Here is a 16,069-nt window from a genome sequence, read left to right on the forward strand (position 1 = left end):
AAAACGCATAAAAACCAAAAACTGCAAAGTCCTTGCTGCACTTCAGCTGGTACCTTGCAAACATCCTCATACGAGCAGCACGATTACGTGAAAATTTTCGCGCCACTAAGGCGACACATCTGTTTAACAACAGGCTGTGGACCAAACAACACAAAATTATCCACAAAGAAAACAGAGCGATACACTCCATTGTGTTCAGAGAGCGCCGCTCTTCCTGTTTATCCCGAAACCGTCGCACCACAATGACGTAAGCGTGCTCCGGCACGAATGCTGAAATCCTATATGTGAGTGCAGGCCAGAGGGGGAGTGGGGAGGGGGGACAATCGTACTCGGGCCCGGTTCATGGCAACCGTGCCTAGTGTGAGTACACCCTTAATTCTGTTATATTTCCAACAGATAAGTCCCAATTACACTGATCTGTGTCCCCAGAGCACATCTCTCTGCCTGGCTTAGAACAAGGAGAAAGGATAGTGGCACTTCAGTAAGCTGCAAAACATTATTTGGATGGTGTAAACATCTGCTGCTACTTCACATGCATCTCGAGAGTAAATCGATCTACAATACAGATGGGCACTGAGATCGACTACCATGTTCTGTCATTACAGGCTGGCCTTCTACGACACAGCTAGTTATGCTTCTCTGGTGAGCGATGTTTTGCAAGGTTTCCTACTTGACAACTTCCATGTTTAGACAAGCAGTTGTGGGGGAAATCCACTTAGGGATTCAACCAAAGCTAGGAATGGGCTCCTGGCACTGTCATGTACATGGATGCTACATTGGTTCGCTGCGTTTACCTGCCAGTCTTGAATGGTTGGACAGCATTCTGTACTCTGGAAATGCGTAGTGTTTGTTAAGCTAATATGAGAAGAAATGCTGACGTTTAATGACACAGAGATGAAATGCATGGTGGATCACACACAGTAATTAAGCACGCCAAACACATGTGCTCCAGTGGAACTGAACAGGATACACTGATAACGGCACATATAAATCTGGCTTGTGAGAACAATAAGCCCTATTGGCTCTATGTCAGGCTGATCCATGTTCTGTTGACTTATCAGGCTGAATGCAGACATTCACCAAACACCCCCTGGATTACAGCGCAGTATCGTACAGCTACTGTCATCCTGTGCTAAAGTGCTGTTTCTGCACCATAATCCAGTTATTTTGGTTTTCATTGCATTTACTATGAATGGATAAGCAGCATGCATTATCATAGACACCAATGAGACTAATTAGTGTTTGTAAGTTGTCCCTGAAACTTGCTTTGCTATAGTAAGCTGTGTGTAATGAATGCTGATAATGGCAGAGAAAAGTTTGCACTGAGAGGACATGATAAAGCTCAGCTAGTCTAATGTACTGCACATTCTGTGAATGGTTGGATCATTTAAGTCTTTACTCAACATAAAGGGTTTTGTTATGAATATCCAATATTGATAGTTCAATGTGTAAAGCTTTCTCACACAATATTTGATACGTAATGAATGGATACTGACATGGATGATACCTCAATCAAACCTACATCGCAATTGTTAATGACTCAGAATCAATTCACAAAAAATTGAGAGATTGCATTATGAGAAATACAGAAATTCTATTCTATTTTCAATTAAAATTCTATTTCATATAATCCTGAAAATCCACAAAAAGTTACTGTTTACACAAAAATATTAAGCAGCGCTGTTTTCAATATTCAAACTTAATAGAGGTACCTAAAGTATCATCCCTTTTGTAACCAAATAGCAAAAACTTAACCATCACCTTAGAAACCATGAAGCAACACTACAGAACAATGGATTACTAAATTCTAAGAACTTTTGTAGAAAGTCACAGCTTTCAGCACAGCTTCTTCAGAAAGGGAAAAAAAATCCATATACAGTACGGTACTACTACACTTCATCTAGCATTACTACTCATTGCATGTCGCTGCATTAAGAGTCCAGGCAGCTGGAAATATACCTTGTACCAGTGTTTTATGAAGCTGCAGAGGCTAATTCCATTCTACAGGGTTTCTGATCTTTATCAAGCTGACAAGGATGGTTACACAAAGCATGTGATCAAGTGAAAGTCTGTCAGTTACCTTAGGCTAACCACAGTCTGACCAAATTTTACTCAACTAATACTAACATCAATGCCTATAGGCATTATGCCCAATACAAATGTTTATTTTCTAGCTAGTAGACATAATTGCAAACATGTTCTTGCAGTATCTCAACAAACAGCATGAGTGACTGTAGTGCAAACATGTCTGCAGTACTGATACAAACACCAAAATAATGTACTGTACTAAGCCAGGGGCCTCCAATTATGAGAGTCTGCTCTGATAATTGTGCATTTGCATATGGGCCACTTGCTACTCAAAATAGCCGAAAAGGGCAAATGCTTCATCTCCCAGGGCATCGGGCACATGACATACTTGTGGTCTTTTTAAGAATAGGTCACCCAGGCATGCAGCAAAAAGACCGGAACAAGGCCTGTGAAAAGCTTTCTTTGTATAAACCTTATTTTCTTCCTCTCATGTCATGTGACCTTTCTTTCAGGAGGCTCTCCTGCTGCTCAACCAACGGATCAAACGGCCACACAAAGATGACAAAAGATGGCGAGCCAGACAATGTGTATTATCAGAGGGATTCCGGAGGCCATTGTGAAGAAAAAACATCTCTGGATCTGCTCTATTAGTCAAGGCTATAGCACAAAGTAACTGCAATCTGCATGAAATCTTACTGTCCAGACATCAGATTTCACTCAAGTCAGGGCTAAAGGATTTAAAAGGCCAACACTTGCATATGCCAAATTAATTTGTAATGCTGTTTAGGAATCTTTAAACATTCAGTCAATTCACTTGTGAGTACTACATATGTGTTTTCAAGGCTGTATTGATATGCTCTTGCTGATTTGAGGCAATTCGTCCTGTTTACGGAGCCATTTCTGTCCAACTTATTTTACACAATTATTGTTTTTAGTGTAAAACAATACAGAAACAGAAGAGTATGGAACCGTTCCAATTCAGTGCAATCAACCTACTTTATAGGTTTTCTAATTTTCCAATGCCTCCTAAATATGATGATCCTCTTAAAATTTTAGAGGTAGCTGTATTTTATACTATATGAATAAAGATCATATAGAAAATAAGTTAAATAAGTCATAATGCAAAATTAAATCAGCCTTTATATTGTCAGTATTGCTGACAAATCAATTAATTGCATCCAAAATAAAAGTTACACACAATAAATATTAAATGTACATATATAATCATGTTTATATATAATTTATATTATATATAAATATATATTACATATATTTCTTTAATATATACATACATCATGTATACATACATCATATATATATATATATATATATACACACACACACACACACACACACACACACACACACAAATGTCATAAATTCAGTCATGAATTCATCCATTCAAATTCATGTACTATTAATCAGAATTTATTTATCTGATAGCACAAATTGTCAGTTAAATCATTGCTTTTTTTTCTTATCCAGCACATTCTGGAAAATATTTATAATACCATACAATAATAACAACAATTGAATATTCCTCTTCCTGGAGCTTCAGATTAGACAGAAACATGATATGAGTGAATAAAGTGAGATTTCACTTTGGTTTCAAATGACTGTCTTTAACCATAAATTCCCTGTAGTGCTGTTCAAAAGCTTTGCCATGCTATTAAAGTGCTGTTGCCCTGAAATATTCAAAGAGTGGCTGAAGGGAGCTCAAAAAGGTAGTTCTATCATCTCTCCTCCAGATTTTTACATGCTCCTAAAAATGTCCGTCAAGTTAAAGGCGGTAATTCTGCCTACATCAAGCGTGACCTTTTCAACATAATTACATATAGCGTTAAGTCATCGACATGCATCACAGAGCAGTGCAAGGTGAGGATTTCTGTCTATAAAGCATGCATATATATTTTTTTATTTATAAAATGACGTATCGTTTGCTAAATAAGACCCTTATTCCTCATCTGGTATTGTGTAGGGCTCTACTAAAACTGTTGTTTTGACCTTCAACCGTTTGGTAGGTGTTGAAGTCCACTATAAGGAGAATAATCCTGGAATGTTTTCATCAGAAACCTTCATTTATTTTCAACTGAAGAAAGAAGGTCATAAACATCTTGAATAACATGGGGGTCGTTAGTAAATTATCAGGAAATTGTAATTTTAAAGTGAACTAATCCTTTAAAGAGTTGCTCATCTCTTTCTTGCTGGTGAAGCGGTTTCATTATATTCAGAGTTGCTGTGAGGCTCAATGGTCATTCTGGGAGAGGCTCTTTTCCATCATGCATATAGCAGCAAATGCTTCAAGGCCAGTGATGGATATGTCATCTGAGCACACGTGAGGCAGCAGGATGACTTTACATCGCATTCGCCAATTTCCCGTGGCTTCTCTAGTTACACCCTGCACAGCTGTCCACTGATATTTCTGGAGAATGACATCATAAATTGCTATTGACCCAATTATTCAGGTCATTCGCCTATGTTAAAGTTTGGATGTGACATACTCGCTGACCTTTGCTCTATGGTTATTTATTTGTGGAGCTATAACATCACATTTGGTAAAGAATAATAAAGGTGAAAGGGCAAAGTGAGCAAGTTTAAAATGCATGATGGACTAACAAAAAGAAAATACTGACAAAAAGAAAATAATTATGTTCAAAAGTTTCTTGAATACCAAATCAGCATATCAGAATGATTTCTAAAGCACCCTGTGGACTGAAGACTATGATGGTTGCTGAAAATTCAGCATTACATCACAGGAATAAATTACATGTTTTAATTATTTCAAATAGAAACCAGTTATTTTATAACATGTATGCAATAAAATGTTTAAAAAAAGTATGACTGTTTTTTCTCTTCATATTAAATTAATTTATGCATATTATTTAAATTAAAACAGCCTTGGTGACCTCTTTCAAAAACATAAAAACATTTTTTTTACAGTATACCATCATGAAATCAGTTTTGAAAAGTACAGTCAGCAAAGTTCTGCTCACCACTTCACAAATAAAGCTGCATTTAATGAATCTTCATGGAGGATGCATATAAGCAAATGCTGTCTCTCTGATCAGTTAATCACTAAAACAGCCACCTGTTTCCTTTAAAACATTAAAGTACTTTCCTGTTGTCTCGTTTTGATTGAGCAAAACATGATAAATTAAAATGGAACAAAAAGATTGAGTGTTTCTCTCAGAATAAATGGGTTTGTGTGTTGAAATGAAGGATACAGCCTGTACAGAAGTCTTTTCATAGGCCTTATTAAAAACATAAAAATAAACCCACGGGCTAAAGGCATCAGCAGTGAGCATGAGTGATTATTATCAGCATAGGAAAATAATGTTGGAGGGCAAAGGATCCGAAGAGACCAATACGAAATATATTCACAAATCTTTTTCGCTGTACAGGCAATGAAATGCAAATCTGTTCCACTGTGTGAAAATGATTCTCTTGATTCTTGGTCTCATTTCTCGGTGTCAAGTAGTGCAGAGGTCACGTTCCAAACTAAGTTTAGTGTGAGCTCATTAGTGGTTTTGTTTTCCCATATTAGCTGATGAAACAATCCACCCCGTGCTGCTTTTCCTTGGCACTCGTTGGGTCATGCCTGTAATCCAAATAGAAATCATACTTTATGCACACCTGATCGCTTTTAAAAAGTCAAATACGAGCAACAGTATCATCTGTTAGGAGGAAGAGTGCTTTCAGTCAATTAATCCGGCACACTAACATATGGCATCTGTCTTATTTGCAGTAAATTATACGATCCATATAGTTAAAGTAAAGCTAACCCTTGTTAAAACCAATCTCTCTATATGCTCCCACTATAGTAGTCTTAGATGCTTCAAAAAACATTATAGCACAGTACAGCAGCTGAAAAACATAATTCCATCATTTTTGAAGTGCAGAGATATATAAACCATAATGTTGCTTTATACAGTGCTTTTCTGATTGAGTGTAAAATTCGATTTGGAATTAAATGACAAGACGATGAGACGTCTGAGCTTTGATGAGGACGTGCAAGGTCAGTTATAAAACAAAAACAGCTCAGATCATGTTGCAGAATTTAGATTTCAATGTATTTTAAAGCCGCTGCACTCCATTGAAGCATAATCTATTGCATATGCAAACCTTAAGCTTTTAATTAAAATGTAGAATAATTTGAGATATCTGGAAGATTCAACCTTGGGACTTTATGACAATCATGTTGATTGACATAAGCTTTAAAATGGGGATGATTTCGATGTAGTATACTGCCTAACTGAATTAGCCCACTTACAATAATCACGAAAATAGATGATTCATGCCAGGTAATTTTTACCTCCCAGAGTGCATTTGATTTAACATCCCTATCCTCAACACACAAGGATCAGGTGGTGACACATAACATGGAAGGTTTATATGACTATACAAAATAATACATCACTGACCACTAGGGATGTTCCGATCAATCAGCCAGAGATCGGTATCGGCCGATAATCACATTTCATGACTCGACCGATACTCACTATTTGGCCGATCTCACAACCAATCGGAATTTGATGAAGCCGATGTCATGATGCATGTACATGATGCATGGGACATAAATGATTTTGAGCCAAAGTCATGTCATTGCCAGTGTGAAAATGCTATAACGTTTCGAGAAACAATTAGAATTTCTTATTTTATTTTTTTTGTCTTGTATGTTTTTCATGATGATATGATGTATGGATGGTTAATTTTTAACAGCAGATTCAATGATGTTAGAGCTGATCTGAGCCTCACTGATTTAGGTAATATTTGCATTATTTATGATGGAATTATTTATGATTAATTTATCTACCTGCGACACACCCGCAAATAATCAGAATGCATTTAATTACCCGACCCGTAAATTATCTGCAGTGCACTTGGATATATGAAAAGCAAAATATGTTTGCTGCGTAAATCAGATGGCAGCAGGTTGTACTTTAAAGCGGGAGAAACAGAGGATTCCCCATTAACAGCTATACGCAAATCAGCACTGAGCTCACAAACGCTGCTTTATCAGGCATATAACATGAAAGATTAAATGAAAATGACATCGAAAATCTTCTGAAGATAGCCTTCCTTCAGAAATACAGGGATATAAAAACACCCAACCCTCGTTTTGATTTTTAAACGTGCAGTATGTGCTCATGTTTATTCAACAAAGCCTTTTGAAAAATTGGTCAGTTTTGATATTGTAGTGAGTGCCACAAATTAATAAATGTATGGAGGAAACATCCCACAGCAGAACAACCTGAGGCCAACTTCAGTCTAATCACCACCTTAACTTTAACTGCGTTTGTAGCCACTGCCATAGCCAGACTGATAAACAAACACAGACCGGAAGTTCACTTCGGGCCAGGCGCGTACACCTGATGAAACGGTCTACATAAAGCTTGAAGCATCAGAATACGTATCGGTATCGGCCAATCACTTTGACAAGAAAACGCTACTCGGTATCGGCTGCAAGAATTCTGATTGGAGCATCTCTTGTGACCACAAAAATGATTTAGTCATTCATACAGTCTATATTACTCAAGACTGACTTCGCAGTGTGGCGGGAGAGGACCCATATCCATGCTGAGCTTGGAATAAAGTCTATTCTCATTCAGACAGTGACAACAACTCACTCCAGACTGCACACAAGATGGACGAATGGTCCTTATCAAAAAGCTGGGCAAAAACCTGTCTCCTGAATGCATGATGCCTCAGAGAGCCAAAATGCACTGCCGTGGGCTGATTCTCAGAGGGTTTCTCTCTCTCTCTCTCTCTCTCTCTCTCTCTCCCTCTCTCTCTCTGAAAAATAAGTAGATCCAAACACAAAAATCCTATCCATGCCTTTCAGGTTTTGGTGGAAAAGCAATCACATCTAATAGACCAAATTGAGGTTGTGCCTAAGGGATATGGAGTGAAGATTAATGGTAGAATGAGCCCTCTGGAGGACCTTTTGGAGGTGGAGATGCCGGAGATAAATTCCACGTGAGGTTCCTTCATCTTTACCCTAGCAACAGAAACCCAACAGAACAATTGCTGCACGATTGAATGGGAAGTTTTACACATTTGGGTCACTTGAGACCATCCCAAAAGAAGGCATTATTCAGAACTGAATTGAGATCTTTCTCGTCTTTTATTCAGATTTAATTCCTGAATTTGTATTGTGGCACAGCAGCACACAGGATGCAAAAATGTAATTCCAATTCAAATTTAGAAAATAAGTAGTACACCCTGAAGTATGAGGTTTATTGGCCTTACAGATAAATAAATAGATAGAAAGAACGATACAACCACAGAATGAATGATCAGATTGAAAGAATGATAGAACAATGAACAATTGAACAAACTAAAATACAGTTCCCCAGCTGCTAATGCCCCATTAAGCATCCTCTTTCCTGTTAATTAAACTGCACAGCGCTAACCACAACAAGCTCTGGTGTCATATCCCAGCACCAGGTGAAAGGTGCAAGCTGGGAGAGTCGGCATGATCTGACATGTTGGCATTGATTTCCTGCATAATTTGCTTGTAGGTGACATGGAAAGTGCTGACTGGGGCATGCTACTCTTGCAATCTGCATTAATTGACAGCTTAGGTGAAGATTAGCATTGATTCTTCTGCTAAGGGTTGAGCTGGGAGTGGGATGGGGAAGGTTTCCCCACTCATGAATGATCTATGAAAGACTAAATCAAGAATGACTTTAAAGGAACCATTTCAAACCACTTCACAGTCACGTGGCATAATGATGATCGTTTCACAACCAACAAGCAGGGATCTAGCCAGCAGCCTGTGAGAAAGAGATGTGATATTACCTCACAATAAAGTGGAGTATGATCAGTTCATTTCAATAAATTGCAAATGAATACATACTAAAATATAAACAGGTTCATTCTGAGCAGCGGGCCACATCTTTGCCTTTCACTTCATCTGGTTTGTGGTCCTCAGAGACGGTATGATGTCATTATCAGTAAATGATCCTTGATGAGCCATGACTTCTTCCATATGACTGTCTTTTCATGCTAAAATCATCTTGTTCAAATGGAGGGCTTCTGCTATACCCAGGTTCTTTTTTTTTTCCAGGAAGAAAAAGTAGGCTAAATTAATATTGCTATGCTGCACATTTAATCCTGCTATTTTTTTTTAAACATTTCATAAAAGTCAAAAATTGCTAAATTACCACTGTGTGATTTTCAACAAATCCAAGAAGACAACTAGATATTCAATAGTAATATTCATGAGACAAGCTCCACCTCCACTGTACATTTATCCTTTCAACCACAAACAAACAAAGTGCAGCTGAATGATACAGCACACAGGAGTTTTAATAATAATGTGATGCTTACGGAACGAGACAAAGCATTAGGATCTGATGCAGCAGCCAAAATGCACATAGTTCCTGCATTACATGACACTTCAGCAGAATCACAAGAGCTAATAAAATGCTTAAAGAAAGTGCTGAACGCCTGATATTTCTAAAAACACATAATTGTTCAAGGTCTTAAACAAGAACTGTTAAGATTTTGACAGATAGGTCTGTGTTTCTTTGGTTGCCTTGAATATGCCACATATAGCCCTTTGATTTATTTTTGTACAGTTTTAAAGATTTCCTCATGGGGGTAGGCAGGAGAGAGGAAAATAAAATGACAAATTAGTCAACTTACAGTATACGTCTCTCAAGGTGTTATGGAGATTTCCAAAAGATTTCTTACCCTTAAGGGTGAATTTTATTTTTAATTTGACCATGAGGTGCTTTGTATCAGAGGCCGAAAAGGCATAAACAGATCTGTTGCTGAAATGGCTCAAACGCTTAAAATGAAGGCCACCCTGCATTGTGCCTCAGGCCCACTACTGAATAGGCCTTTATTAGATTGCTACCTCTGGACTTCAGGCCAAAAGGATACTTAAACAATGTACAAAACACAAATAATGTACAAATAAAGTAGCAAAATTTAATTACTTTGTATTTAAGTAATATGAAGTTGTGCAGAACTAATTATAAATAAAGATTCTTAACCACTCCACAGAGTTAGACCCCCTGGAAAGAAACACATCTCCAACTGATCCAACCATATCCCAGAGCTAATGAGCCCTTCCAGGATGCAAGAGGCAACGGTACAGGAAATCGACGGTCTAGATGCACTTATTGAGAGAAATTTCCCTAGATACACAGAAAACCAAGAAGCTGAGTAAATTATGTTAAGGCAAGAAAGTGGTAAACAACTTTATCAGATGCACGAAAAGGGACTAATTACAAATCTGCTGCATTCAATTCCTATTAAATTCGTAGTGCAGAAAAAAAAAAACATAAGAAATTAGCAAATGGTTCTAAACAGAAAGGAAAATACTGTGGAGATGAACAAAACTCCTTGTCATGGTCGTTGCCGCAATACAGTTCTGTTTGTGTAGAACCCATTTGCTCTTTTCACTTCATGAAGTGCCTAACAATCACTGTTTGCAGTGTGAAATTGTATGATTAAAAATTTCAACAGACTGCTGTATCTACAACACTTTCTCCAGACCAGTTTGTAAATCGGCACCTTGTATTTTAAGAAGTACGGACCCCTGCACATGGCATGCAGGATAAAAATAGTAGGCTAAATCGTGTGCACCATTTGCTATTTTGTTCCCTCGATTTGAAGTTGTCCCCACAATTAATAAATTGAGGGAACGAATTAGTAATTGTACGTATGATATAGCAAGTCGAGGGGAAGAAATAGTAATCATAAAATCATTCACTAAAATTTGATTTTAAGACTATTTTTAGAATTTTTAAATTGAAGATGCTTTGTTACTAATAAAAATACTAACCCCAATCAAGTTGTATATATAAGTTTTATTCAATATTGTGATGTTAGGTTTTTAGCTTCTGCTCTCCATTCAACATGAACAAATACAAAAGATCTTAAGTGTTTCTTCTAAGAATAAAAGGTTAACATACTTGTCAGGAGAAAGTGTTGAGGTGAGAACAGATTTGTGAAAGTTTGTTAAATGTGCAATTTCCTGCTGCAAAGAATGATTAAAGCCCTTAAATGGATTTAATAAAGAAGTGAAGCCATAGAATGAATAAGATAAAGACAACCTGCTTTGCTTCCTTGGTTGGAAGCTCTGTAGGAAAACATACTGTACGTAGGTAGCAGGAAGGGTGGAGAGAGTGTGCCATTGCCGCAGTGTGGACATCCATTCTATCGCTCATTCATTCTACAGCACCCCCCCCCCCCCCTTCCTTCCCAAAGCACCCCAAGACTGCCACTCATATTGTGAGTTTTGTAGAAGCACCCAGCAGCACCAACATTTCACACTTTAAAATGTCAACCCAGGTGTTGAAATCGACAGGCATCCTAATATTTTTTTGCCTTGTCCCAAATGACAGATAAATCCCCTGCAATCCCAAGAGTGTAACTCAGAATTCCTAAACACAAAGAATCTGCAGCTTTGATAAGGAACAGCTCAACTTTGGAGCAAACTGCTGAGGTGGCAGTACTGTTTGAATAAGAATATGGTGGATGTAATATGATAATAGAGGCAAAATGAGGCTTGTGCATTCAGTCTTTTAAGAAGGATGTTGTGCAAGGGGCATCCTGCTGTAGTGCTTTAGCCAGCCGTAAAACTGTAACAGAACAGCAGGAGGACAAAGAAAAAGCACAGAGCCACTGAAATATTGGTGTGAAATATGGCTCAGCCTGGTTCAAATGATATAGACAAATGACATCAGCTCACCAGGATTAAATGAGGTTGTAATGAATCTGGTGAGCTTATGTGAGTCTGAGAGGCTGTTTGGCGCCATTTATGAGAAGGTAGCCAAAGTAAAAACTGACAATCAATATTCATTAACAATTAATAACTGATGTAATTAGAGCTGATGTAATTTTTCAGTTTAGTGTGCATTGACAACTGTATAAATAGCAGGACTAAATGTTTGGGGCAGGTGCTAGAATGGCCCTTGAAAGGAAATATATTTTCATCTAATATTAAATTAAGCTTTTATTTAATATTTTACCAAAATGCAATAGTTTTTCAAAGTAATAGAATATATTTTTCTGCTCACTATACTTCTTATTATATTATTATTTTAACAATTTCCAAATCCCCCCCCCACAAAAAAATAAAAAAATAAAAAAATATAATAATAAATAAATAAATATATATATATATATATATATATATATATATATATATATATATAATACACTTTACAGATGGTTAATATAATAATAAGAATAGTGAGCAGAATAAAATATACATTATCAACTTAATACAAAACTATTTTCCAGTTAAAACATTTTTTTTTCAGCTTTAAACATAACAATACAGTAGTATTACTTTGAAAACAACATGCTGTTTATTTTATTTATTTATGAATGCCATTTCTGCATCAGGACTGTCTGAAGAACAAAGGGAACTTCATATTTTGATGACTAAATGTAATAGGGAAAGAGAAAGATAGGAACCTGGTTGGAAATGGTCACTATTTGTTCAATTCTGCTTGGTGCCCCTGGAGAAAATTATCAATAAATTCCCAATAAATAGACCAAAATGTATGAGTCGTTTAGACATGTTGAGTGCTGACTGTTACAGAGTCAGGAACACAGCATGGTATGATCAAGCTCACCACTAAACGCTCTAAACTCTGCTGATGCCGTCCAGCTCAAACCAAGCTAATCCACCTTAAAAAAGATGAGCCAGATGGTCACGAGCAACTTATTATGTTGTCCTGTACAGGAGCCCCATGACATGCCTGAGGTTACTGCTTCTATTTACCTAGTGCCTCGAGTTACAACCGTAAGCCCTGTGAAGAGGCAGCAGGCGGCAGCACCTGGCTCTCTAAAGCGGATGGGGTGACAGGCTTCAATGTTCCACAGAATGGTAACCTTGCGATTCCTGGAGTGCCAAAGCAAGAGGAGTGTGTTTCCAGGGGTGTCATGATACAGAGGCACACTCTCTTTGGAGATCACCAAGCTTCAATCGCCATCACTCTCTGAGGCATGTCGTAACCCTAAATCACACACACACACACTGGTGACTGCACACGCATATCTCTGGGACTTTGACTGCGGCACATGTTGGAATGACCTCATGGGACTCAACTCAGGTCCTGTGAAGAATCATTAAAAGAATATTACCACCAGAACATCTAAATTACCCCTTAGCAGGAGCTGTGTCGCCAGCGGCCAAGTGGTTCTTGCTGCTACTACTAATGCACAGACACTTTCTCCAAACGAATCTTTGTTATTAGACCTTGTTTCTTAAAGAACGATTCAGGGACTTCAAAATCTCACTGACAGTCCATTGTATCAAAGCTCACAACCTTTGGCCATAATCTACCATCTGTTCTCATAGCTATTGAAGGATTTAATGCCCCGGTGAGCTGAGAGAGCCTCTGTGGGAGTGTCTCTCTGTGAAAAACAGTAGGATCACACAAGTATAATGCCCTCCAAGGAATGACTCTAGTATCTACCTTGTGACACCTCCACATGTTGTTCTCCCTTGCACACACACCTTTCACACTTATGTCTTTGCCTAGATCAAAACAAGTCTCAGGACTCTGTAACGTGACGAGCCACCCATCCTGAACTACATTTCACAACATACGTGGGTTGTACTGAAGTCTTGGGATTCATACTGTATATATAAAGTCAAATATTTGGTCATAGACAGAGAGGTGGATGATGGATGGGCGAAGTATTTTATGCTCAGGCAGACTCCTTATCGCTTTTAGCGAGTCAGACATGGCCCAGATATCACTTTGTGAGAGTATGTGTGCGAGGCGAACCTTGTTAGCTTATGCGATTAGCGTTTATGCATGAGTGCCTCTGCACAAAAGACACCGCTAAATGTCCTCCATACACTCTCTCCCATCAGATTTTAATCCACTACCTCCATTTTTCTGAGATATGCTTCATAACAAATGGAGTTGACAAAAACATGGACTTGAGGTTTGCAAACTGAAAACAATTACGTCAGCATAAAGCAACAGTTAACCACATAATACTAAAAATTAATAAAATGCATGGGCAAAATGAAACAGAAACACGATAAATTAAGTGTTTGTTGAAGCAATACCAAACTAAATGTGTTTAACTGATTGTTTAAAGTAACAAACTACAAAGTTGTTAAGACCTATGACTGAATGTGATTAAAGCAAGAACATGGACATGATACTTATGGTAAACATCACAGAATCTCATCAAAGCTAAACCCATTTCGGGAGTGTGGCACAGTTTTCCCAGGGTGCCCCAAGAGACTCAAAGGCAGCCAAAAATAGTAACGAATACATAAATGAGAGCATGGCTAGCCTGACGTAACATAGGAAAAACGCATGACAGGAAAGTCCCAGTACCGGCACAGGTCGCTCTGAGGAGAACGCACCATCTCAATGTACACTTGTTACCTTTACTGAGCTAGAAACCAAATTCTGACCGAGCGACCACAAACCTTTAGTACCTCACTATCTGCGGAAGTAGAACAGAGCAGAAGTCAAGGAAATTCAAAGTGTGACTTACCCAGAAGATGAGGTTGAAGACGAACATCATGTATTTCAGGCAGCACAGACAGCCTCTAGCCATGTTGCACTTCTTGAACTCTAGAAGGAACACAAAGGATAGATCCAGATAAAAGACCACGTATTTGCTGCCTTTAGGAGACTTGTACTTATTGTTGGCTTTGTCATCGCTGGCTGCCCCACTCGGAGCAGAGGTTTGTGCACGTGGGCCAGTGGACCCGTAAAAAGCACCAGCGTTAAAGCCTCGTCCTCCGAACGGCCGACCGGAGGTGGAGGCTTGGGCAAAATCGGAGTCACGGCTGTCCACAGAGGGGCTACGGTGAATGGCGGATTCCTCACTACTTGACTTCTCCATGCTCTGGAATGGAAGCCGCTTTCTTTATTTCATTCTCTATCATGTCTCTCAGAATAGTCTTTGAACAGAAGCTTGAACTTGCGCGCTAGTGTTCCAAAAAGTGCTAGTCTTTCTCTTTCACACAAAAGATCAGGAATAAGTCAATCAGAAAGTGGCTTTGCAAAATCGCTCTAGTGGATGTGGCAGCTTGCCCTGTAGCCTTGCTGTAATATCCAGAAGTGTGACTCCCACGAGCAGGTGTGCATTGAGTGTAACTGAAGTTTCAGCAGTATTTCTTCACCCTACGCCCCTTGTTACCCCTCTAAGAGTGTCCTAGTCCAAGCAATGTCCGACTTGGTTCAGCTGCTGCCCGATCCCACGCTCCTGCCTGCTGACCTCAGCTCTGCCTTTCCACGAGGAGCTGATAAGTTCCCACAGCCTTCTAACTTACACCCCTGTTCTCCTCACATAATTCTGCGCTCCGCGAGACTCTCTATAGCTCTTTTTATTGATTTTTTTACCCTCGTTTGCCTGAATCAATCACGCTGCTTTGATTCAACCACTCTCTGGCAGAGCATGCTGTTCCTTGCTCCTCTCCTCCTCTCTCTGTCTGCGCTCACTCAGTCACTGCTCTGGTGCTGATACGCGCTATTATCAGCAGCCGCATCGAGTGGGCATTCCCTCCCAACCTAATTCTAAGCCTTCACCTCTCTCTCTCTCTCTCTCTCTCTCTCTCTCTCTCTCTATGACTGTACTCCCTTCAGCCCCTCCCCTTCCACTCAGACCACCAATAGGACAGCAGATGCTGGTGCTAGCCCCTCCCCCAGCCAATATAGCAGCTTTAATATGCTTATCATCACGGTGCTTTATGCCTATACAAGTTCAGTGCTCTCAACTTCACCGGCTGGCCAGGAGAGAGTCTGGGAGGGCAATGATGAATAAAAAAAAAAAATCATGAGCTGATGGTGGAGGAGGTGCAGCGAGATGAACATGAGAGGAAGCATGCAGCTGCACATTTCCCTATAGCATGGGACTGTATGTTATTAAAACAAGCTTTAAGTTGCAATATCTGCAAAAATAAGGAACTGAATTTAATCATGTAACCACTTCCAAGTCACCCATAAGTTAATGTATTTACGGGGTAATCAAATATAACAATAATATTCAGAGAAATACAGCAGTGAAGTGAAACCTGTGAGGATATGTGGAGGTTTGTGCA

General features: G+C 38.9%; 1 protein-coding gene across 6 annotated transcripts in view; it reads right to left on the reverse strand.

Annotated features, from left to right (window-relative positions):
- LOC127934660 (tetraspanin-9) overlaps positions 1-16,069 on the reverse strand; it is a 185,909-nt gene that overhangs the window by 68,791 nt on the left and 101,049 nt on the right. For 3 of the 6 annotated variants that reach the window (XM_052532180.1, XM_052532183.1, XM_052532182.1), the window contains one exon: positions 14,518-14,597. In XM_052532180.1, the coding sequence (XP_052388140.1) occupies positions 14,518-14,597 (80 nt within the window). Of the gene's footprint in view, positions 1-14,517; positions 15,558-16,069 lie in introns of those variants that run through there. The other 3 variants (XM_052532179.1, XM_052532185.1, XM_052532181.1) reach the window with 1 other exon arrangement.

Source organism: Carassius gibelio, chromosome A18, assembly GCF_023724105.1.
Source record: "Carassius gibelio isolate Cgi1373 ecotype wild population from Czech Republic chromosome A18, carGib1.2-hapl.c, whole genome shotgun sequence".
NCBI classification, from domain to species: domain Eukaryota; kingdom Metazoa; phylum Chordata; class Actinopteri; order Cypriniformes; family Cyprinidae; genus Carassius; species Carassius gibelio.